The sequence below is a fragment of the Macaca fascicularis genome, chromosome 13, assembly GCF_037993035.2.
Source record: "Macaca fascicularis isolate 582-1 chromosome 13, T2T-MFA8v1.1".
Taxonomy (NCBI): domain Eukaryota; kingdom Metazoa; phylum Chordata; class Mammalia; order Primates; family Cercopithecidae; genus Macaca; species Macaca fascicularis.
The window spans coordinates 50,424,891-50,449,723 of NC_088387.1; the positions used below are offsets into that span (position 1 = coordinate 50,424,891).

General features: G+C 48.6%; 1 protein-coding gene across 23 annotated transcripts in view; it reads right to left on the reverse strand.

Moving 5' to 3' along the window:
• The window catches only part of DYSF (dysferlin), a 233,094-nt gene that overhangs the window by 174,652 nt on the left and 33,609 nt on the right, over positions 1-24,833 (reverse strand). For 22 of the 23 annotated variants that reach the window (XR_012422205.1, XM_045369115.3, XM_045369111.3 and 19 more), the window contains exon 4: positions 6,606-6,711. Coding sequence is in view for 22 of the 23 variants with exons in the window: in XM_045369115.3 (XP_045225050.2) it covers positions 6,606-6,711 (106 nt within the window). In the remaining variant the exon portion in view is untranslated. Of the gene's footprint in view, positions 1-2,979; positions 3,103-6,605; positions 6,712-24,833 lie in introns of those variants that run through there. The other variant, XM_065526970.2, reaches the window with a different exon arrangement.

Here is a 24,833-nt window from a genome sequence, read left to right on the forward strand (position 1 = left end):
GTCAAAAGAGGCTGGGCAAGGTGGTTCACACCTGTAATCCCTTTGGGAGGCCGAGCCAGGCAGATCACTTGAGGTCAGGAGTTTGAGACCAGCCTGGCCAACACGGTGAAACCCTGTCTCTACTAAAAATACAAAAATATTAGCCAGACATGGTGGCATGCACCTGTAATCCCTGCTACTTGGGAGGCTGAGGCAAGAGAACTGCTTGAACCTCAGAGGCAGAGGTTACAATGAGTCGATCACACCACTGCACTCCAGCCTGGGTGACAGAGTGAGACTCCACCTCAAAAACATAAAACAAAATAATAAATAAATAATAAAAAGTAAAAACATGTCAAAAAGACACAGAAGCCAACTTTCAAGAGCTCCCACAGGCCAAATCTGAGACAACAGAAACATGAAAATACAGAATAACAGTAACAGGTTAAACAATTGAATAAAACAGAAACACACAAATCCATATTGCAATAAATAAATAGGAGAGGAGAAAGCTTTTCCTGACCACAAAATGCCAACTGACTAATGCAGGAAAAATAACTGAGAATATCACTATTTAGCAATCATCAAAGCAATAATGAATTCAACCAAGAAACAGCAGTGATGTTAAAACTCCTGGTATGGCCAGGTGCAGTGACTCACGCCTGTAATCCCAGCTCTTTGGGAGGCTGAGACAGGAGGATTTCTTGAGCCCAGAGTTCAAAACCAGCCTGGGCAACATAGTGAGACCCCCCATCTTTACAAAAAATAAAAAATTAGCCAGGCGTGGTGGTCCACGCTTGTAGTTCCAGCTACTCAGGAGGCTGAGGCAGGAGTATCACTTGAGCCAGGGAGGGCAAGGCTGCAGTAAGCCATGATTACACCACTGCACTCCAGCTGGGCAACAGAGCGAGACCAGTCTCAAAACAAAAACAAAAACAGTTCATGGAGGCTGGGCACAGTGGCTCACACCTGTAATCCCAGCACTTTGGAAGGCCGAGGCAGGTGGATCACCTGAGGTCAGGAGTTCAAGACCAAGGCCTGGCCAACTTGGTAAACCACCGCCCCCCACCGTCTCTACTAAAAATACAAAAAATAGCCAGGTGTGGTGGCATGCCCCTGTAATCCCAGCTACTCGAGAGGCTGAGGTGGGAGAATTGCTTGAACCCAGGAGGCAGAGGCTGCAGTGAGCCGGGATCTCACCACTGCACTCCAGCCTGGGCGGCAGAGTGACACACCATCTCAAAAGAAATAAAAATAAAAATAAAAATAAACAGCTCATGGAACTCATGGGTAAAGGTTAGATGACAAAGAGGATATTACAGAGTCACAAAATTCTGACATGAGAACGGGGAGTAGATGAATGACTAGCAGGGACACCCAGCAGATGCTAGTGTAATCAAATGATCACAGTTAGCAGTGCGGTGACCAAACGAATCACAATCATCCCACCTGATAGGGCACAAAGAGAGCCACGCAGCATCAGTGTCACACTCACACCCAAGATGCACAGCCTAAATCTTAATGCAGGAAACATCAGGCAAAACCAGCGTGGGGGACATTCTACAAGCAATTTGCCTGAATTTCAAAAAAATAGCCAGCTATAAGGTTATAAAAGTCAAAGAAAGACTGAGGAAGTATTCCAAACGGAAGAAAACTGAAGAAACAGAACAACTAGGTGCAACGCATGAGCCTCAGTGGGATCCTTCTGCTACAAAGGACACTGTGGGAAAAATGAATGAGCCAGGACTGGGGTCTGGGAATTAGATGAGAGTGCTGTGTCCATGTTAGTTTCGTCCTTTGGAAGGCTGTGTTTTGGTTATGTAGGAGAAAGTCCTTAACTGGAGAACAGCACACTCAAGTTCAGAATGATGGGCCAGGAGACAAATAAAGCCCGCTGCCCATCCATGCTGACTCCAGCCCTCCAAGAGTAGCATGAGGTCAGGACCAGCTGCATAATGTGCAGGCCCAGCACAAAATGAAAATGCAGAGCCCATTATTCCAAAATGAAAAATTAGCTGGACGCGGTAGCCACGCTTGTAGTCCCAGCTACTCAGGAGGCTGAGGCGGGAGGATCACTTGAGCCTACTTGAGCCAGGAGGTTAAGGATGCAGTGAGCCTTAAGAATTTCAAGATGGAAACAGTAGAGAATTAAGCCAAGCAAGAGGCCCTTGTGAGCGCAGGGCTCCGTGCAGGGGCCCCAGAGGCCAGGCCTGGGTGGGGTGTTTGTTTGACGTGGCCCGAGTTGGGCCCACATCTGAAAGACAAGGAGTGAGGGCCTACCTGACATGTGTGGCCTGACCCTTTCATTCATTAACTCACATGTTCATTCCCTCGACGTGTGTGCGCGCATGCGTGTGTGTGCACATGTGCATGCGTGTTGGGCACCTGCCAGGGCCAAACACACTGTTCAGGATTCTGGGGACACTTCCATAAATAAGGCAAAGGCCCCTGCCTCCATGGAGCTGATGTCTTGGCAGAGAAGACAGACAATAAATAATAAACAAAATAAATACATAAAGAAGAGAGTAAGTCAGAAAGAAAAGAAAAAGTAAACCAGAGCAAGAAAGATCAGGGCAACAACAGGGTTTGCAGGTTGCAGTGTTAAATCAAGCGGTCTGAGTGGACCCCCGTGAGGAGAGGAGAGTTAAGCAAAAACTTGAAAGGGCCACACCTGGGCTGCCCTTGGGCCTCTGACCTTGGAGACAGATCCCCTGGAAGAGCGCCCCTTCCTGTTTCTAGGGGCTCACCCTGCTATCCAGTCGCTGCACACCACCTGGGGGCTGCTATACACCGTCTCTGTGAGAGGTGGGGCCGCCGGAGTGTAACTCCTCCACACCATGCCCAGTGCCAGCTCCTCAGCACTGGGGCTCGGGAGCAGCCCTCTCCAGGATGCAGACAGGAGCAGCCCTCTCAGACAGAGGGCTCCGGAGACCACTTAGGCAGCCCCTCCTGGGGTTTCCTGAGCATCCGGTGTTTCTACACCGACAGCTCCACACCAACCTCCTGAAGAACTGGCACCATCCGGGTGGCTCTGGGCCCTTGAATGAGACTTCTGGCACAGAGCAAGGTCCGTCTTCTAGCTGCCCATCAGGAAGCCACAGGCACATCCCTGCAGCTCCAGAGGCTCTGGAGCTCAGAGTCTAGAAGAGATCTCAGCACCAGGGCATGAGCCCCGGTGACCACGGCTTCAGGATCTGATGATGAATTCCTAAATTCTTTGGCTCTGGTGAGGCTCTTAAGGGAAAGTGGGCATGCCCGTGGGCCCCACCCAGGACCAGGACCTTGTACCCTCACCGTGACATCACAGCTCAGCCCCTGTCTCCTTCTCTAGACAAACAGAGCTGAGATTTTCCTCCTGGGGGATGTATAGGAGCCCTGTGCTCTCCCAGACCACACAACCTGGGCCTAGAGTCCCAGTGGGACCCTCCTCAAGGTCCTCCACATCACAGGTCCCCGCCTGACAGCCCAGGTCCTCAGGTCTCCAGCCCAGCAGCACTCCAGGGCTCTCCCCGCACAAGGCCATTGTCAGTCAATCGTGTGCCCACCAAACATCCTGCCCTGCAGCAGGGTAACCTCGGTCACCCTCATCTGCTGCCTTGGGGCCCACAGTCAACATCAGCAGAACTTGAGGCTCCTGTCTGGCCCCAGGCTAAGAGGGTTCAGGAAACTGAAGGCGAATGACCTCCTCAGACCCTCCCTGGCCGTGACCCTCCTCTAGGTTGTGTGGTCAGGCTCTGGGGTCCTTTGCCCACCCTGCCATGCCCAACCCATTGTGTGCCACCTACTTCCTCGACCACAGCTCTCCAACACTGAGCTCATCAAAACCAAAACCCAGACCAGCCCACTCTCACCTCCCCTAACACACATGTCCCGTGTGGACAAGACAGGCCTGATATGTGCCTGGCCCTCACTCACCTCTCCCTCAGACAACCTCCAGAAGCAGGCGGAGGGTAGCTGTGGCCCTGAGTTGATCCAGGGTTGGTTGGCAGAAGCTCCATACCGTTGAAGAAAGCTCAGGGACTCACTGAGCACTGTCCTGCCCACTTCAGGTCCCTGCTCCCAACACACAGTGCCTCCTGGCTCCCTGACCTGCACACCACTGGGCTTCGTGGGCTCTTGTCCTCCTTTGTGACCTGACTCCGGCTTTAAGGCCTGGGTGATGCCTACTGAGTTTTCTCCATGTGTCCACACCTTCATGAGTGAGCTGCTCTTAAAATACATCTGGGAGGATGCTACTTCTTTTCCTCCGTGTGTCCTAAATCCCCATGGCCTGGAGGTTCCTCCAGGACAGGGGGAGTGTTTTCCCCCATCAACCTAGCAGCTGCCAGACGGTAGATTTAGCATCCTACATGGCACACAGCCCAGCGTGCCATATCTGAAGAGACTCGGGTGAGAACACTGAGCAAAAGGCAAACAGGGTCGGCAGTCAGTCTGCGGCAGGACTCCCGGCCTCCCCCATGCCTCTCAGTCTGCCGGAGTTTCCTAAGGAGCCCACTGGCCCTGTATTCACTCCTATCACCCCATCAGCAGGTTCCTTGGCCCTTAGAGGCAACTGAGCTACAATGAACTGGGGGCACCTGGCATGCTCTGCTGATTGGGCTCAGCTGAGACATGAGGTCTCAGTGAGTGGCCAGCGAGAACCCTCAATGTTGTTGGCTCTCTGTCCCTGCCAAGCACACCTCCAGTTATCCCTACCTCACACTACAGTGCAGCCAGCCCAGGTCCCAGGCAGGAAGCCCCAGCCCATAGGGTCGTACGACCTGTGTGGGGCTGCTCTGTGACCTTAATGCCATCACACAGACTAGAATCTGGTCCTAGACCCTCTGCACAGGTGATGACTCCCTCCTGGGCAACAGGGAGGAGGTTCCCCTACCCACTCCATTTCCAGCCCGTGCTCAGTTAGTGGGGCTCAACCCAGCAGGGTCCAGCACTCTCTCCCATCTACCACCTCCTGGATCTCGCACACCCTTCTTGGACACATGGTTGGTGAAGGATTATAAAGTTCTGCAGACAGCCAGGAATCTCTGGCCAGGGAAGAGAAGGCAGCAGGCTCCCCGCTGGTAAGCTTGAAGCCCAGACAGTGTGTGAATGAGGAGCAGGAGTAGGCGAGGGGAAGCATGGAGGGGATGGCCCCAGCCTGGCACGGCCCCATGAACAGGGACCAGCTATGGAAAGTTCTGCCTTGGGGCTGGACAGGCCTTTGAGGTTGGAGGGGACCGAAGGGCAGGAAATGTCAGTCATGGATGCACACAGAGCTGGAGTGGAGAGATGCTGGCGTCCCAGCAAGGAAGTGAGAACCAAGCCTGACCCCAAGGCTCTCTCTCGCCAGCTGCCTTGGTACCTGTCATCTCTCCCTCCGTGTTCTGTGCCTCAAGGGTTGGGTCTGAGACTCCTCGGGACCCCTGAAGGGGTAGTTCCAGAACTCCTTGGGGTCCTCCTTGACCACAGGGAGTGTTAAGGGACTGGAGGCTCAAAGGGAGGATGACAGGGGACTCAGGGTGATAGAGACAGGCTCAGTGAATACTGCTCTAAACCAGAGCGTTCTGCCAGTGAGCCCTGTGTGGGAAAGGGATGGACTCTCCTGGGAAGTGACATCTCCCATCAAGGGGACAGCCCAGCCATCCCCAGCCTAAGACCCCTCGGGAGCAAAGTCCAGCACTGGGAGGGCAGCAGACTGGGAGTTCAGTGAACCAGGAGTCCATCCACCGCCATTCCACCAGAGGCTCCTAGTCCAGGCCCCTGTGGGGACAGCCACTGACTGTGTGACTTCAGGGGTTCCTTTTCTCTAGGTCTCAGCATCCAGTCTCATTCCATTCAGAGATCTGCCCAGACCAGCCACTTCCTGACTCACCCAGCCAGCCAGGAGCCCTGGCCTCACACACCCGCCACGGGGCAGTGCAGCTGCCCTGCCTGAGAGAAGTCGGGACCTGAATCCCCCAGACCTCACAGGGAGGAAGTACTTCCAATCCATGGTTCCTGGTACATCCTGGAAGGCGGGGCTGGCCCACAGGAGAGGTCAAGAATTCTACCAGGAAGAGAGAACCCTGCAGGGTATATTTAGCTCACTAAAAATAACAGGCAGAGAGGAGGGCTGGGAATTGTCTGATTGGACTTGGGGAGTGCTGAGAAGGCCAGGGGAGGGGCAGGAAGAACAACGGAGGAAAAGGAAGAGGGTCCCGGTGGGCAGGGGAGAGGGCTGTTTCCCCCCTCCCTCATGCCCTGTGACCCAGATATCTCAGAGATTCTGAATGTGGAAAAGAGGGCTGGGTGGTGAGGGAGGAGGGGAGGTCTGCCAGGGAGACTAGGTGGGCTATAGCCAAGGCTGACCAGGAAGCTGGGGACAGGAGGTGGCCAGACAGGCAGCCCCAGACCAAGGGACAGGCCAAGCTGCTGCGAGCCAAGGCTGACTTGAGCCCTGCAGATGGGGTCGGGGCTCCCTCTGCCCTTCCCATCTCCCCTAGTCCAGTGCCTCTCCAGACACGGCAAACTCTGGTCAGGGAGGGCCAGGCCTGCTTCCTGGGAGCTGAAGTCAGACACGTGTCTGGGGTCAGAATGGCAAGGCCCAAAGAGGAAGCCACCTGGCAATGCCTTGGACCATAACCTGGCAGAGGCTGATGGGCACTTACCCCTGTGGGCTGCTTCTTGGTGTCCAGCAGGGGGGCATTGAAGCTGGCGGACAGACTAGGGGTGGCGAGGACCTCTCGGAGTGGGACCTTGGCTTCCCCCAGGAACCTGAGAGGAGAGAGAAGTCAAATGTAGAAAACTGGCCTAAGGCACCCTGGCTCCTCTGCCAGACCCCTCACTGCCACCACTCAGACGAGGCTGGTCTGACAGTCACCTGGCACCCCACGAGGGCTCCCCTGCACCCCCATACCCAGTCACCACCATGCGCCATTCCTGGAAGGCCTGGCCCCTGGGGAAATACTTGGGCATGGGAAGAGATAAGAGATACCTTTCCTTACCCAAAGGTCCACCTTGGCCCCTTCCCGCCCCTCCACGGAGATGAAGGGTTGTCTTCCCATGAGCCCTTGACAGTCCACCAGGTCAGTATCTCATCAGCCCCACACTGCCCCTGAGCCCCAGCAGCTCATACAACCCACGTCTACACAGGCCGTCTGTATTGGAATCCCGGGGCTCAGCCAGCAGTGATTGTACAAGAAAAGCAAAGAAACCTTCCTGTCTTCAGGGACAGGGAGAAAAGGATACTGGGGCAGGGGAAACAGGCCCCACTCCTGAGAGGCCTTGAGCGGTCCGTACCACACACACCAGAGGCTGCATTTCTGACTGACAGGAGGGGTGGGGCACATGGATGGGTTATTAGGAAAGAGTAGGTTGGCAGTGCGATGGTTGGCACATGCTCCCTTCAAAGAGTGCAGAGGAAGCTATGAAGTGGGCTCACCATGTAGTCTGCCCCTCTGTAGGGGCAGCAGGAAACCAGGGGCAGAGAGTGGCCTGTGACCATCAGAACCTGTTGCCTGGTGTCTGTGTGTGACTTCTGCTTGCCTCCTGGGAACTGGACTTACCCTGCATATTACTGTCAGGGCACAAGGCCATGTTAGGCTGGTGAACAGCCACAGGTGTACTTCTTAATTGCTTTTTCCTGATGGATGAACAGTACCCCTATCATCTGGGACCATTCCTTTTCTGGTCTCTGCAAATACTGATTGGAATACAGATTTTTATGACCCTATGAAATAAAACTGCAATCTTGACCTAATAGGTGTTTTTCTTTTGGTTTTTTTTGAGATGGAGTTTTGCTCTGTCGCCCAGGCTACAGTGCAGTGGCGTGATCTCTGCTCACTGCAACCTCTGCCTCCCAGGTTCAAGCAATTCTCCTGCCTCAGCCTCCTGAGTAGCTGGGATTATAGGCACATGCCACCATGCCTGGCTAATTTTTGCAATTTTTTAGTAGAGATGGGGTTTCACCATGTTTGCCAGGCTGGTCTCGAACTCCTGCTTGTGATCTGCCCACCTCGGCCTCCCAAAGTGCTGGGATTACAGGTATGAGCCATGGCGCCCAGCCACTAGGTGATTTTTAAAACTGATTACTCACACTGAGATACCACTTCACATTCATTAGGATGGCTATTATAAACACACACACACACACACACACACACACACATTCCTGGAGAGAAAAATCACAGGTGTTGGCCAGGATATGGAGAAACTGGAATGCTTGTGCACGGCAGGTAGGGATGTAAAATGGTGCAGCCACTGTGGGAAACAGTATAGCAGTTACTCAAAAAATTAAACATAGAATAAGCATGTGATCCAGCAATTCCACTTCTGGATATATACCCCAAAAGAAATTGAAATCAGAGACCTAGATATTTGCACACCTGTGTTCACAGCAGTATTATTCACAATAGCCAAGAGGTGTAAGCAAACCAAGTCTCTATCAACAGAGGAGTAGATAAACAAGATGTGGTCCATCCATACAATGGAATATTATTCAGTCTCAAAAAAGAAGATTTCAACACATGCTACAATATCATGAACCTTGGAGACATTCTGCAGAGTGAAATCAGCCAGTCACAAAACAACAACTATTATATGAGTTCACTTATATGAGGTAGCTAGAGTAGTCAAATTCATAGAAAGTAGAATGGTGGCTGCGACAAGCTTGGGGGAGGAGGAAGTGAGGATTTATTATTGAACAGGTACAGAGTTTCAGTTTTAGAAGATGAGAACATTCTGGAGGTGGACGGTGGGAATGCCTGCATGACATCGTGAATGCACGTAACACCACTGAACTGTGTGCTCACAAATGGTTAAAATGGTAGTGTTTATGTCTATTTATCATAATAAAAATTAAAATAAAAAACTAGCCACTTATTTAAGCTTCTCAACAATGAAATCCCTCTTTTTCCATCCTTCTTGAAAGCAGCAGACTCTGTCGCCTTGCCCATGCCCTTCTAGCAAGGCAGTAAATGTAATATACACTCAAGGTCCATTTTCTAACCCTTCCTGAAAGAAGGGGATAGAGGGGGAGAGATATTCACTAATATTCAATCCAGGGTTCGAAGTCCCCTCACAGTGCTAGCAGCCATATTTTCTAGAATGTAAACTGATTTGTGTTCCATTCCTTCATAGCATGGAGCAGGGTTTTTACCATCGCTTAATAAGCTTGGGTCCTGTAGTGTCTCCATCCTAGGGGCTAGTGCCAGAAGGTATGTTGACTGAATTGTCCTCAGGACCTAGGCAATGTCACAAAGACCAGACAGTAGGTATAGAGGACACATGAGTCCATGCGACATCAGAGATCAGAGTCACCCTGTCCATCACGAGAAAACTGGGGTGGCAGAGGGGAGTGACTTGCTCAAGTGGGAGAATGGCTGAGTCAGCCCCAGGACCCGGGTATCTAGGTTCCCTGTCAATCCCCCAGAGCACTGAGGCTTCTCTTCTTGGGGACTGGGAGGCAGGGCCCAAGGAGGCCTCATGGACCAGAGAGCTGTACATGGCAGCTGGACCTCCAGCTTAGGAGCCCTCAGGACTGAGCAGAGCAGAGTAGCAGCCAGGTCATAGGGTGTCGAGAAAAGCCAGACCTCCTCTGCCTCCCTTGCGGTTGTCCAGCCCTCCCAGCCCAGGGAGAATTCCCGGAAGTGGGTCAAGGAACAATGGCAGGAAATGCAGAAGGAAGCAGCACCCCCACCCCTGCCAGCCTGGGGTGCGTCTTGGATGCCCAAGACACAGCAGCCAGAGTTGACTGCTTGTTATTTCCTCCCTTAAGTGTCTTTTGGGGCTATGAAATACACCCCCGCAACCCCTGCTATAGGCCTGGGAGTAAGTCCCTCCAAGAAGGGTGGCTTCACCAGCCCCCACTCCTGTAGGAGGAAGGGCTGGAAACAGCAGGGCAGGCTGCTTCTCCCACAGTGTAAGGAGCAGGCTGTGGTAATCAAGTTCACAAGAGTCAGGGAAACTCAGAGCCTCCCAGGAAGCCTTGCTCAGGGAGGAAAGGAGGGGGGTACAGAAGAGGGACCCCCTGGGAGGCTAGAGGGGTCTACGGCTTGGTTACAGAAAACCCAGAAGGCCACTCATCATTCATCCATTCATTTCACAGAGGATGGAGAAGATGTGGCTTTATCCAGGGGCCGCCAGGTCTGGGGCCCGTGAGGAGACCCACCCCATCTGGAGTCAGACTGAGGCACAGGCTCCAGGGCCAGGTGCCCTCTGCTCATCAGGGATGCTGCACGCTCAGTGGGCACCAACCAGGGGCCTGGCAAGCGGCAGACAGGATTCCAGAGGGTCGGATGAGGCAAGGAGGGGGCCAGGGGTCCCGCACAGGGCCAGCTCTGGGTGTGTGCAGAGCTTACACAGGTGGAAATGACACCCGTGGGCCCTGGTCAAACCCCTGCAGCCCACATGGAGGAAAATACCACAGGCACTCCCAGCCTCCACACACCTCTTGGCTAGCTGTGCTCTGGAACTACTGGAATGTGGGGGCTGGAGAAGTGTGGGGACTGAAAGAGCCACAGCTATCCCAAAGAAAGATAAGGCAGGAACTGGCATGGGCAAGGGAGGGAGAGGCCAAGGCAGCTTGTGGTCTGACAGGGCACACGCTTTTCCTCCATGGAAAAAGAACTAGTTCCCAAACTCACCATCCAGGGATGCTGCTACTGCCCTATGGCAGAAGGGAAGGAGGCATGGGTGGCCCCCAAACCTTAGCCTTAGGCAGCATGTGGGAGTGTGGGAATCATGGCAGCCAAGTCAATTTATTTTAATGAAGCATAAAGAAATCAAAACAATTTTATTTTAAAACACTGGTCTTATTACATCATTGTAAGAACAAAACAAAACACAGGAGGCAATTGAAATGTCCATCATAGACAACAGGTAAATAAGGTACAGTACATTCATACAATGGAACACTAGACAGCTATAAAAATAATGGGGAATTATTCACTTATGTGGAAAATCTTCAAGATACAGTGTTAAGTGATAAAACAAGGTGCAAAAGAGCATGTATAATATGCTACTTGCTGCATAAAAAAAGAGGAAAGTTAGAATCTATATGGGCAATTAAGCAATAATATAAGATCTCTGGAATGATCTATGAGAAACTAAGAAGAGGGACTGGGCGCGGTGGCTCAAGCCTGTAATCCCAGCACTTTGGGAGGCCGAGACGGGTGGATCACGAGGTCAGGAGATCGAGACCATCCTGGCTAACACAGTGAAACCCCGTCTCTACTAAAAAAATACAAAAAATTAGCCGGGCGAGGTGGCGGGCGCCTGTAGTCCCAGCTACTCAGGAGACTGAGGCAGGAGAATGGCGTAAACCCGGGAGGCGGAGCTTGCAGTGAGCCGAGATCCGGCCACTGCGCTCCAGCCTGAGACAGAGCGAGACTCCATCTCAAAAAAAAAAAAAACTAAGAAGAGGGGTTACTTATTGGGGAATAGGAAGAACTGGGCAGATCAGGGACAAAGAGGCCAGGGAGAATTTTCACTGCATTTTTAAATATAGTTTCTGTTTTTATAACTTCTTAAAGTTGTTACCAACGTAAACAATTAAATTTAAAAACAAAACATAAAAACTCCTTAAAAGTCTTAGAATTTATTCATTCAACAAATACTTATTTAGTATGTGCAACAAAACACAGTCTCTGACCTCATGGAACTTGCATTCTAGTAATAGCAACCCTCCTATTAATGAAACCGGCTTTGCAAAAATTATAAAAATGAGAGAATTATGACAGTGAAAGAGATCTGACCCAACTGACTCCATCTTGCCTTTCATCTCCAAAATGCCCTATTAATTCCTGGGCATAGGCCAGCTAACCATAGAAAATTTTAGTTTATAGTTTAACTTTGAAACAAAGATGATAACAGTCCTTTCCAGAAACAAACCTCGTCCTTGCCTGGAGACCAGAGTGCCTTTGTAAAACTCAAATTAGCCAGAAGCTTAGGAATTATGGCTCAGGAGTCATGCAGCCAGTTGCTCCTATGGGTAACATCACTATTGTAGAACCTAAGATTGGTGTTTGAGATATTTTTCAGACCCTGCATTCCTGCTGGCACTACCTAGACTGGTAAACTGGCTCATCTGGTCATGTGGCTCCCAACCAGGAATTGACTCATGGCAAGAGGACAGCCTCAACTTCCTGTGATTCCATCTCCAACCCAACAAATCAGCACTCCCATTCCCTAGCCCCCTGCCCACCTGTGGCAGGCCAGATCTCACTAACAGCTGAACAGGCAGGCCTTCATAACAACTGTTCCAGCAACTGTTTCAGCACCGACTGAATGGTGAAGTTAAAGATTCAAAGCTGAGGCTGGGCGCGGTGGCTCACGCCTGTAATCCCAGCACTTTGGGAGGCCGAGGTAGGCGGACCATGAGGTCAGGAGATCGAGACCATCTTGGCTAACATGGTGAAACCCCATCTCTACTAAAAATACAAAAAATTAGCCGGGTGTGGTGGCGGGCACCTGTAGTCCCAGCTACTTGGGAGGCTGGGGCAGGAGAATGGCATGAACCCAGGAGACAGAGCTTGCAGTGAGCCGAGATCGCACCACCGCACTCCAGCCTGGGAGACAGAGCAAGACTCCGTCTCAAAAAAAATTTAAAAAAAAATTTAAAAATTAAAATAATAAAAAAATAAAAAGCTGATAGAGCCATTGCCATCATACGAAGGCTGGAATGTAACAAAAGCCCACCAAGAGTTTTGCCCAGGCCTTTCCGGGACCTTGATGCATGACAAGATAACAAAGGAATTCTTAACACAACCCATTTAGGATTAAACAAGTTTTTACTGGGGGTCTGAAGAAATTCCCCAGGTCTTGACAAGTTTTTTGGGGGGTCTAAAGGAGTTCCTCAAACCTCCATGGTTTAGCAGGAGACAAGAAAAGGGTAATCACCCCTGGCCCCTGGACCCATCTTGATTAAGTACATTTACTGAGGCTCTGGAGGAAGGTCTTCAAAACTCAGACCTTAGTTATAGATTCAAAGAAGTTAGTCGCTTATGTCTTTAGATGAATGCACACTTACACGTAGACATATAGCTTAGAAGGTATATAAGCTCTGGAAAGCTTTGTAATTTTGACTTGGCCTGCTGATATTTTCCAGGCCTTCTGCCTGTACCTGGTTACAGAAATAAACTCTCTTCTTTCCCAGTTCATCTGTATCTCATTATTGGGCCATGAGAATAAGTAGCCAGACCGTCGGTTTGGTCTGGGAACACACCAGTATTAGTCCGTTCTCACACTGCTAATAAAGATATTCCTGAGACTGGGTAATTTAGAAAGGAAAGAGGTTTAATTGACTCACAGTTCAGCAGGGTTGAGGAGGCCTCAGGAAACTTACAATCATGGGGGAAGGGGAAGCAAACATGTCCTTCTTTACATGGCAGCAGCAAGAAGGGCAGAGTGAAGTAGGGGAAACACTTTATAAAACCACAGATCATGAGAACCGGGTGGAGATCACTGTCCTCATGATTCAATTACCTACCACTGGGTCCCTCCCACAACACATGGGGATTATGAGAACTACAGTTCAAGATGAGATTTGGGTGGGAACACAGCCAAACCATATCAGCACCAAACAATCTTTTAAAAACTCTAGCCTCTGAATTTTCGAGGAGGCTGATTTGAGTAAGAATAACACTCCAGTCTCCCATTTAGCCAGCTCTGCAGGTATTAAACTCTTTCTCTGTTGCAATTCCCCTGTCTTGATAAATCAGCTCTATCTTGGCAGCCAGTATGATGAATCCGTAGGGCGGTTACATTAACTAGGTACATATTAGATACACTACCTCCTTTAAACGGACACTAGTCCTGTGGGGTAGGTACTGTTATTAGTTCAGTCTACCTCATAGACAAGGAAACTGGGACTTGGGAAGGTGTTTGACTTGCCTGATTTCACACAAATAACAAGGCTGACAGAGCCTGACTCCAAAGGCTTTGCTTTGAACCCTACAGTGAGCCTCCTGTGCCACCTCAGAGGCCCATGAGTGCATCATGAAAGAAACAGAAAGGTCGTTGGTTTGCTTAATCCATGGGAAGGGGAGCCCAGTCTATAAATTTGATCTGGCCCATATTTTTTTAATCTTATGCCAAGTGCTATTTTTTGTATTTCTGATGCTTTGACATCTGGAGCCTTGTTGACCTTGGAGGGACTGTCTTCCCACAATTCCCAGAGCTGATAAAGGACTCCCCACTTGCCAGCAGGCCTTTCATATGCAAACCAGTCACTTTGAGCCCATACCTCACACCTCTTCCATGGCCTGTCACACTCAGGGCCCACCACATTCCCCTCTCCTAAGCATCCTAGGGCTAGGTTCCAGCAACTCAGGACAGCCCCTACTGTTTATGTCTATACATAGACAGCTTTATGTCTACGTGTAAGTGTGCCCAGAGCCCATGAAAATTATTCAAACTGGCCAGTCCCCAGTTCTGTTTACCCTGCCTCGCCCATTCCTTCCCTCGGAAACCACAATAAAGGCTCTTGTCCCCATGTTCCCCTCACTCCCTCTGCCTCCCGATTGACCCCTGCACTGATTCTGGCACTGACGCCAGAGCTTCCTTGTGTGGCCCTGCACGGTGTGGCCTCCCCTTGGAAATGGTAACACACAATCTTTTCAATGACAGCCATCTCCTGATCTGTTGGCCTCACTGTACCTGAATAACAATAAAACCTATATTTAAAAACACACACATGCTTGTTCTTTGCTGGGGAGGTCAGGAATTAATGAAAAAAAATTTTTTTTTTTTGAGACAGTTTCACTCTGTTGCCCAGGCTGGAGTGCAGTGGCTTGAACAAGGCCACTTCTTTTTTTTTTTTTTTTTTTTTTGCAACAGGGTCTGGCTCTGTTGCCCAAGCTAGAGTGCAATGGCATGATCACAGCTCACTGCAGCCTTGACCTCCAGGCTGAGGAGATCCTCCTGCCCCAAACTCCTGAGTGGCTGGGACCACAGGTGTGCACCACCACAACTGGCTAATTGTTTTCTCTCTGTGTGTGTGTGTGTGTGTGTGTGTGTGTGTGTGTGTATGTGTGTGTTTTATAGTAGGGTTTCACTCTGCTGCCCAGACTGGTCTCAAACTCCTGGGCTCAAGTGGTCCACCCACCTTGGGGACCCACCATGGTGGCATTAGCCACCATACCCAGCCTTGAATGGCCATTTTAAAAAGCTTTTAAAAGCTCATTAATTGTATTTTTCAGATGGGTTAAAGTCTCATATGAAGAGGAGGTTGGGAGGTCTACACTATGCAGGGATGGCATTTGGAGTTTTCAGGAGGTAGCCTTGACGGCAGGGTCCTAAAAGAGGGAGGAGAGGTGGAAGAGAAGGGTGCACTGTGGGTGCAGCTCTGCATCATGGTAGCTGGCAGAGACCCCGGAGAAAACAAGTGGGTCAGAGAGAGGCAGCCCTGTGGTGGGACGATGAAGACCCAGAAGAGAGCCACCATTCCAATGGAAGTGGTCTCCATGCCTCCACACCCACAGCACACCCTTCTCTTCCACCTCTCCTCCCTCTTTTAGGGCCCTGCCTCCACCCCTGCAGAGGAGAGCAGAGTCCCCCAGTGACTCCGGGACTTCCCCTATGCCAGTGGCGGTTTAAGCTGAAGAATATGGGTGCGCAGGAACCAGGGCTGGGGCAGCCCAGAGGACCATGGCCCTGGTGCTGAGAGCCATGTTAGCAGCAGGAAGATGGGAGGAGTGGGTACAACTCAAACTGAAAAAGAAGTGGACGGGAGACAAGCTACCTTCCCCCAAATGCCCCAAAGGAAAGTGATCCAGAAAGGCTGGCAGGGCACATAGCTCCTGTTCTATTGGGTTCACGGAACAGCCCCGGTGGTTGACCCTAGGATGGCACACTCACCAACCCAGTGTTTTCAAACTGTGCCTTTCAATCTACAGCAACACTTTGAAAATATTCTTTCTCTCAACTATCTTCCAAAAGTATTACTCATTCAGTGAGTAACAGTAAGAGCCCTCAAGTCATCCTACCATGCCAGAAATCTAGCCCTGCAATCTGACCAGCTGCATGGCTGGGTACACATGACATAACCTTCCTGAGACTGTTTCCTCATCTGTAAAAGTCATTCATTCATTCAACAAATATATAGTGAGCACCAATCATGGGTCAGGTACTGTTGTAGGTACTGGAGATACTAATGAGAATAAAATGGACAACCCGCACTGCACTGTTGGAGCTTGGAGGAAATCATGCATTCTTCAGAGGGTTCTGGTAAAATTTCAGTTAATGCACCTAACGCCCCCCACATGTGCCTGGAACATAGATAGGACTTGGTGGGCATCAGTTCCCTTCTTCTCCTCCCCACTCACCATGTTCCTGTGCTTCTCTGCACATTCCCATCCCACCCAGTGACTGTCAGGACCACATTAGATCATGACTAGAAGTGCTGTCATGTGCAGGAGGGTTAGATTTCTTTTTGATCTTTCCTGAGGATAGAGAAATAAGACCCTCAAAATGTCAGGGAGAAAAACTATAGCCAATAGAAGGAAGGACTTTCTAATGAATAATCCAGCCCTGGAATGGGTGTCTGCCTCACTCCAACACTGTCTATCAAGGATGGAAGAGATGAGACACCCAACCTAATGACCCAGAGGTCTCCCAACTCTGAGACAATGGCCCTGAGCCAAGGGGTGAGGCTCAAGGCATGAGTCACCAAGGCACAGTGCTAGGCACAGGTAAGGATCAATGTGTGGTGGCCCTGGGGTTACACCAGCACCACTGTGACCACGAGAGCCTCACACAGCCCAGCCTGGTACATGTGGAAGGAGTACTGGAGATGAAAATCAGCTCATACCCATCATGGTAAGGATTGGATCAGGCAAGGACCATCCACGGATGCTAAATTTAGGGGGACATTTTCTTGAGAAGCAGAATATTGGCACCATCTTAAAGTATATCTTAACAAACTTCAGGGGGGAGAAAAGAACATTAATACACAGTGGAAAAATCAGACAACACCTTGACCAGGTGATTGAAATTAACATTCCCCAGTAAGAAACATCACATGCCTCCAGATCCGGAGATAGACACAGCATCACTTAGACAGGGATGAGTAACCTAATCCAAGCTTGAATCTAAGCATGAGAAAATATTAAACAAACTGCCATGAAAGTTGTCAGAATCAAAATGAAGTCGCTAATGTTAAGAAACCCCTGACAAAAAGAGCTAAGGAAGGCCATGAAGAGAGGGTTCTCATGCTTGTATGCCTGATAACACAAACCCTCACAAAAGACTGCAAAAACACAATCTTGCACAAAGGCCATAACAGCCTTACACAAAAAACACTTCTGCAAGAACATCTGCCCACTAATTACCTGTCCAACCTCAGACCAGAATCACCCTTGTAATTGATTTTTATAGCCAAGGATAATATTTCAAAATAATTATGTAATCCTAATTATTTTCCTCTAAAAACCTGTTTCTTTCTTTCTTTCTTTCTTCCTTCCTTCCTCCTTTTTTTTTTTTTTTTTTGAGACGGAGTCTCACTCTATCACCCAGGCTGGAGTGCAGTGGTGTGATCTCAGCTCACTGCATCCTCCATCTCCCGGATTCAAGCAATTCTCCTGCCTCAGCCTCCTGGGAAGCTGGGACTACAGGCGCATGCCACCACGCCCGGCTAATTTTTGTATTTGGAGTAGTGATGGGGTTTCACCATGTTGGCCAGGCTGATCTCAAACTCCTGACCTCAAATGATCCACCCACCTTGGCCTCCCAAAGTGCTGGGATTACAGGTGTGAGCCAGCGCACCCAGCTGAAAACCTTTGTGTTTCTTTACCTCCTTAAATACTCACATGGTTTACTATAGCATGCATATTCCCACGGCTGGCTGTATTCCCTCATAAATACCTTTTTTCTTTTTTTTTTCTTTTTTTTTTTTTTTTGAGACGGAGTCTCACGCTGTTGCCCAGGCTGGAGTGCAGTGGCCGGATCTCGGCTCACTGCAAGCTCCGCCTCCCGGGTTCCCGCCATTCTCCTGCCTCAGCCTCCTGAGTAGCTGGGACTACAGGCGCCCACCACCGCGCCCGGCTAATTTTTTGTATTTTTAGTAGAGACGGGGTTTCACTGTGGTCTCGATCTCCTGACCTTGTGATCCGCCCGCCTCGGCCTCCCAAAGTGCTGGGATTACAGGCTTGAGCCACCGCGTCCGGCCTACCTTTTTTCTTTAGAGAGTCTCTCTCCGTTTGTTATTTAGGTTGACACCCCAAATGAGGAACATTCTATTAGAAAAAAGGGATACTATATTATTCAAAAATGTAAATTGTCATAAAAGACAAAGACTATGCAAACGTTCCAAATTAAAGGAGGCTATGGAAACATGACTAAATTCAATATGGACCACGGGCTGGATCCCGCACTGGGGGAGGGGAAAGGGAAATTGCTATGAAAAACACTATTTCATCCATTAACATGAATGGAATATAAGCAATATATTAGATAAAAGTATGGTATCAGCCAGGTGCTGTAGCTCATGCCTGTAATTCCACCACTTTAGGAGGCTGAGGCAGGAGGATTCCTTGATCCTAGGAGTTCAAGACCAGCCTGGACAACATAATGAGACCCTGTCTCAACCAAAAAAAAAAAAAAAAAAATTTAAATTAGCCAGACGAGGTGGCTTGTGCCTGTGGTCCCAGCTATTCGGAAGGCTGAGGTAGGAGGATGGATTGAGCCCAGGAATTCAAGGGTACAGTGAGCCTTGTTCAAGGCACTGCACTCCAGCCTGGGCAACAGAGTGAGGCCCTGTCTCAAAAACAAAGAAACAAACAAAAAAGTATGGCATCATGTTAAATTTACTGATGTTGATAACTATGTCCCTATTCTTAAGAAATATACACTGAAATATTTAGGAGTCAAAGACCATGATGAATATAACTTACCTTCAAATGGGAGTAAGAGAAAGAGGGAGAAACAAGAAGGGAGAGAAGAGAGAGAGAAAAGAGAAAGAGAGAGGGAGGAAGGGAGATAATAATAATAATAAATATAATAAAATATATATAATAAAACTAATGGAGTAAAATGTGAATAAGTGTATCTGAGTAAACAATATATGGATATTCTTTGTACTATTTTTGCAACTTTAAATTTGAATTTAAAAAAATGTTCCAGAAGGGTTACCATGTATCCATTTCTCATTCTTTCTCTGAAACTAAGAAAAGGACACGCCAATTAAAACCATGTAAATATTACAACTAACTCATCACTGACTCAGCTGCATCTTCCCCTGGTTAGCGTCAATGAGCCGGGTGACAGGAAAGTGAGAGAGCCCTGTCCTGGAAGGAGACACACGCCGTACAGCGGAGGAAGCACCTGTCCTCTGAGCCCCTCCAGCTCTCCGCTATGCGTGCCGGGCAGTGAGGGGCAGGAAACGGGGGACAGCAGGACATTCCACAGCCCCTGAGTCCCCTGGCCTCTGGCAGCCTCCCTGCCATTATTTGATTCCCCAGGGCCTGCCCAAGGGTAACTCTAAATAGTTTTCCACTTCAGTCTAGAGAAAGACAAAAGAAAAATGATTCTGAAACTCAGGGATGTCCTGGATAGAATCCAGGGCAAAATATAGTCATAAAAATCCTTGAAAATAAGGATATGGTCAATGTTTACAGGCCCGCTGAAAACAATGGGGCAGTGAAGAGCAAATACTCCTGCCCAAAACAGCCTCCCAAGCATGCCAGAACCAGGGGCTGGCAAACCAGCTTGCTAAAACCAGAAGCCAAGCCCATGCCTTTTCCCAACTTCTAACACAGAGCAAAAAGCTCTGCCTTTATAAAGGTCTATGTGCTATGCATATTCACTGCAGCACTACTCACAATAGTAAAAACAGAGAATCAACCTAAATGCCCATCGATGATAGACTGGATAAAGAAAATGTGGTACATATACACCCTGGAATACTATGCAGTCATAAAAAAGAATGAGATTATGTCCTTTGCAGGAACATGGATAGAGCTAGAGGCCATTATCCTTAGCAAACTAACCCAGGAACAGAAAACCAAATACCAAATGTTCTCACTTATAAGTGGGAGCTAAATGATGAGAACACGGTAGGCATACAGAGGAGGACACACACTGGGACCCTTCAGAGGGTGGAGGGTGGGAGGAGGGAGAAGATCAGGAAAAATAACTAATGGGTACTGGGCTTAATACCTGGGTGATAAAATAATCTGTACAACAAACTCCCATGCACAAGTTTGCCTATATAACAAACCTGCACCTGTACCCTGAACTTAAAAATTCAAAACAAACAAATAAAGGCCTGTGTGTACACATGCACCTCCGGGTAAATGCCTATTGCCATGTGAATGTGCAACTGACAGGTGACAAGCAGAGAGAAAAAAGTTTTATACAGATAGAACCGAGTGAGGGTTAGTATTCCTAATAATACTACAAATATATGTAATTATTATGAATTAAAAAGAAAAAGACAAGCAACCCAAAATACAATGATTGGCAATCACAAAATAAGAAATAGAAAGGGGCAATCAGCACAGAAAAGATGCTCAGCTTTACAAATGGCCAAGGAAACACAAATTACAGATACTTTTTTTGGTCCCTCATACTAGCAAACATAAATTGGCAGGCACTTTATTGCATTGTTGCTGAACATTAATTGAGACAACATTTTTGAAAAGCAATTTGGCAGAATCTACAAAAATGTTATTTGCTCATACCCTTTGATCTAGTAATCCCACTTCCAACGACCTATCCTAAAGAAAAAAATAGCATAAGAACATAAAAATATTTGGATAAAGATGTTCACTGGATAAGCATTCGAGAGCAAGACATTGGAAAGAAACTAAATATCAGTCAATGAGAGTACAGTGGGGTAAATTACGGTGCACACATACCACGGAATACCACATAACCATTTAAAAATGTGACGGACTGACCTGGGAAAGAATCAATGATGAAGTAATAAAAAGCAAAGTGCAGACCAATACATATAGCATAATTCCATTTTTGTATAAGTAAACAAGCATGCATGTATATAAACAGATGTCTGTAGATCACTTAGGAAAAGTCCAGAAAGATATGCACCAGGCTGGGTGTGGTGGCTCACGCCTATAATCCCAACACTTTGGGAGGCCGAGGCAGGCGGATCACCAGAGGTCAGGAGTTCAAGACCAGCCTGGCCAACATGGTGAAACCCTGTCTCTACTACAAATACAAAAATCAGCTGGGCATGGTGGCGGGCACCTGTAATCCCAGCTACTCTGGAAGCTGAGGCAGGAGAATCACTTGAACCCGGGAGGCGGAGGTTGCAGTGAGCTGAAATCATGCCATTGCACTCCAACCTGGGCAACGAGAGCAAAACTCTCTCAAAAAAAGAAAGAAAGATATGCACCAAATCGTTAACCATGGGTATCTCTGGAGAAAAGAGAAGAAATGCATGGGTAGAAGGTGGGAGAACTTGTACTTTTTCTTTTAGAACTTTTTAAGAATGAAACGCACTTTTATACTTATAAAAATTACTTAGATTTTTAAAATATTTTTGTGGAATTTTTTGGTTGTTTTAAATTAAAAAAAAAAATGCATGTGCACATATTATGCAATGTTAGTGCACACTCAGGTACTGCCGGGTGTCCAAACGGGCCACGCACATAGTGTTCACATGTTTGTGGCGTTTATGTATGGATCCTGCATCTGTATGGATTCTGCTCCCAACAGCCCCCATCTATTGCACCTTCCGTATTCCAAGAACTGAGCAGGCATTTGACACACATGCATTATATTATTTAAATTTTACAGCAACCTTGCAACATAGGAACTGCTTTTGCCATTGTCCTAATGAGGAAACAGTTTCAGAGAGGTCCAGGTCAAAGACAGGATAGGACTCTGCTGACAGTGGGGTCCCTGAGCAAAGCCCCTGACCCTCATTCTCATTCCACCACCCCTGCCCTGCATGCTCCGATGGGCAGCCTGAGAATTAGAATGCCTGCTCCTCCCAGTACAGAGTCCCTCAATCCCATCAGCACACTCCAGGTGTGGGTGACAGGCCCCGACTGGCCAGGCCCCCTCCCTGGGTGCCTCTGTCATCTCCCACGCATGGCTACCCTAAAGAACTAAAAGCATGTTCAGCCCCTTCCTGGAAACCTCCACATTCCCTCAACAAATGAAGCTCATTGTCATAGGAGGCATCAGACTGCCCTCACCTCTGGCCCGATGGCACCAAGGCCAGGCTCAGAGTTCGCCCTATGTCAGGAAGACACACCCTTCCTAAAATATCTTCTCATAATCTGTTGCAGTGGCTGGACACCAACCATGAACACTTCCCTTCTTTCTAAGCAGAGTCTGAGCTATAAAGCAGCATCCCCCAGTTCCTGAAACAGAGTGAAACATGAAGCCATAGGCTGCCACCTATGCATTCATATGATTTGGTGCTTTTTCAACCCATAGCTGGCTGAGAGCAGCCTTTGGTGGGAAAGGGCTGAGTCAGTGGGACTTGGAGCATTGGGGGCAGCAGAAGGAAGCACAGGGGGACAAGGGCAAGGCAGCAATGCAGAACTAACATTTAGGGAGCCCCCCATGGTGGCAGGTCCCTTGATTTGATACTCCCTAAGAACGGAAGAAAGCAAGGCTCAGGGCGTGTAGTGACCTGCCCAAGGCCACAGAGTGTTGCAACTAGACCCTGGCTCTTCTCAAAGTCCACGCTTATTCCGCTGGACCAGATCATCCAGCTCAATGTGGGGATGGGAGGAGGAGCAGCTGAAGGAGGAAGGAGGAGAAGGAGCATTGGAGCTCCGGAAAGTTCTCAGGTTGTCTCCTGGTTCCTCTCCAGTTGCAGGCACCATGACTGACGCTCAGACCATGGGGGAGGGTGAAGGCAGGAAGGCATCTGAGTGCAGGTGAGAGGCCCCGCAGTGCCCACTTTACAGAGTCACCCGGTCCCTAAAAGGTACAGAGTAGATCACACTATTCCAAAGAAGATGCCACTGTGAACACCTAAAAGAGAGCTTCTTTAAAGGCAGTCGTGTGCCTCCTGACTAGACCTCCTGCTATACCTCTTGATTAAAGCAGGGAGGCTGGGGGCATGGTCAGGCTGGAGGGTAGAGTGACCAGGAAAAGCACAGGGAGCCCACTGAAGCCTGTATCTCAGAGAAACGATGATTAATGCCTTAATATAAGGTGTCACCTGCGGTATTTGAGACCTCCTCATTTAACAGGGTGTTTTGTATGTTTCCTTGTTGCATCTGGGCCCCCTGTCTTGGAGTCCAGTTAGGCCTGGGGTTAGTGAGTCACTGCAGGCAAAGTGAGCATCATTTTGACCCTGGTGCTTTGCCAGGTGGATGTTTTGACCCCATGGAGGTTTTTGCTTCCATGTTAAATTTACCAAACATTTAAATATAAAAAACACCTACAGTAATCAATTTTCACTGAGAAGGCATTTTTCCAGAACAAATTAAATATAACCAGTTTAATGTGTTGATACATTTTGCATACAGAGTGATTAAAGTGCTTTCTTTTTCTCTTTTACCATCTTTATTTTCACTTTGCCAAAATTCTTTTCATTGAGGACAATTAATCCCTGTTTAAATTTCCCAACAGAGATTTGGCTCACAGATTTTTTAATTTTTTTTTTGGTTGACATCAAGTTTTATCAAATATTGCTCCCTGCCATTTTGAGTTTTCTTTTGTGGAATTATTTCTACTAAGTCCAATTTCCCAGGTCAGTGTTTGCAGTTACCAACAGGATTCTTCCGCCTGTTTTTCAGTTCTTTAACAATTTTACCATATGCAGTTTCAGCCATTATTACTTGATGGTGATTATTTTGCCAATAATCACATACATAAACAATTACAAGAATGACCATTTCTATCTATTTCTTAGCGAATCCATGGAAAAATCGAGAGCAATTCCTTTCAGAAGTGCCAGCATCAGACCAAGCACAGTGGCTCACACCTGTAATCCTAGCAGTTTGGGAGGCCAAGGCAGGTGGATCACCTGAGGTCAGGAGTTCAAGAGCAGACTGACCAACATGGTGAAACCCCATCTCCACTAAAAATACAAAAATTACCCAGGCGAGATGGCGGGCACCTGTAATCCCAGCTACTTGGGTGGCTGAGACAGGAGAATCGCTAGAACCTGGGAGGCGGAGGTTGCAGTGAGCTGAAATCATGCCGCTGCATTCCATCCTGGGCGACAGAGCAAGACTCTGTCTAATCAACAACAACCAAAAAATGCCAGCGTCTCTCTAACACAATGAGTTTTCTACCCTGTGTGCACACTGCCCCCTCTGCCATCCCCGGTGGTTTCCAAAAGTGCTGACTCCTGCAGCCCACTCCAGAGGTTTTTGTTTAATCAGTTTAGTGCAGAGCTCAGGCACTTATTTTTTTTTTAAGCTCCCAGGTCATTTCTAGATACAGCCGGGGTAGAAACACTGTTCTAAAAATCTAAAGCTGCTCTGTCCAACACAGCAGCCACTAGCCACATGTAGTTAATTAAATCTAAGCCATTAAAATTAAATACAGTTTAAGATTCAATTTCTCAGTCACACTAGTCAACACAGAGACATTTCCATCATCTCAGAAAGTTCTAGTGGGCAGCGCTGGTCTAGAGTCCAGATCAGTGGCTCTCAGCTCAGGCTGCACAATGAAAACACCAGCACCTGGAGAGTGGGTGATGCTGCACAGACCCTGCCCCAAACCAATTAAATCAGAACCTCGGCCTGGGCCCAGGCATGGGTGTATGTAAAAGCTGCCCAGGTGATTCTATTGTGTGGCCTGAATTGGGAACCTCTGGGCTGAACATCCCGGGGACCAAAACACCTGGTCAGGGACCTGGATAATCTCCCCTTCAGCTTCTCTCTGAGAAGCCCCGAGTAAACAGGAACTTGTCCGGTGCAGCCTGGAACAGGACCCGCCCGCTAGGTTTGCCCGAGTGTCTTCCATCC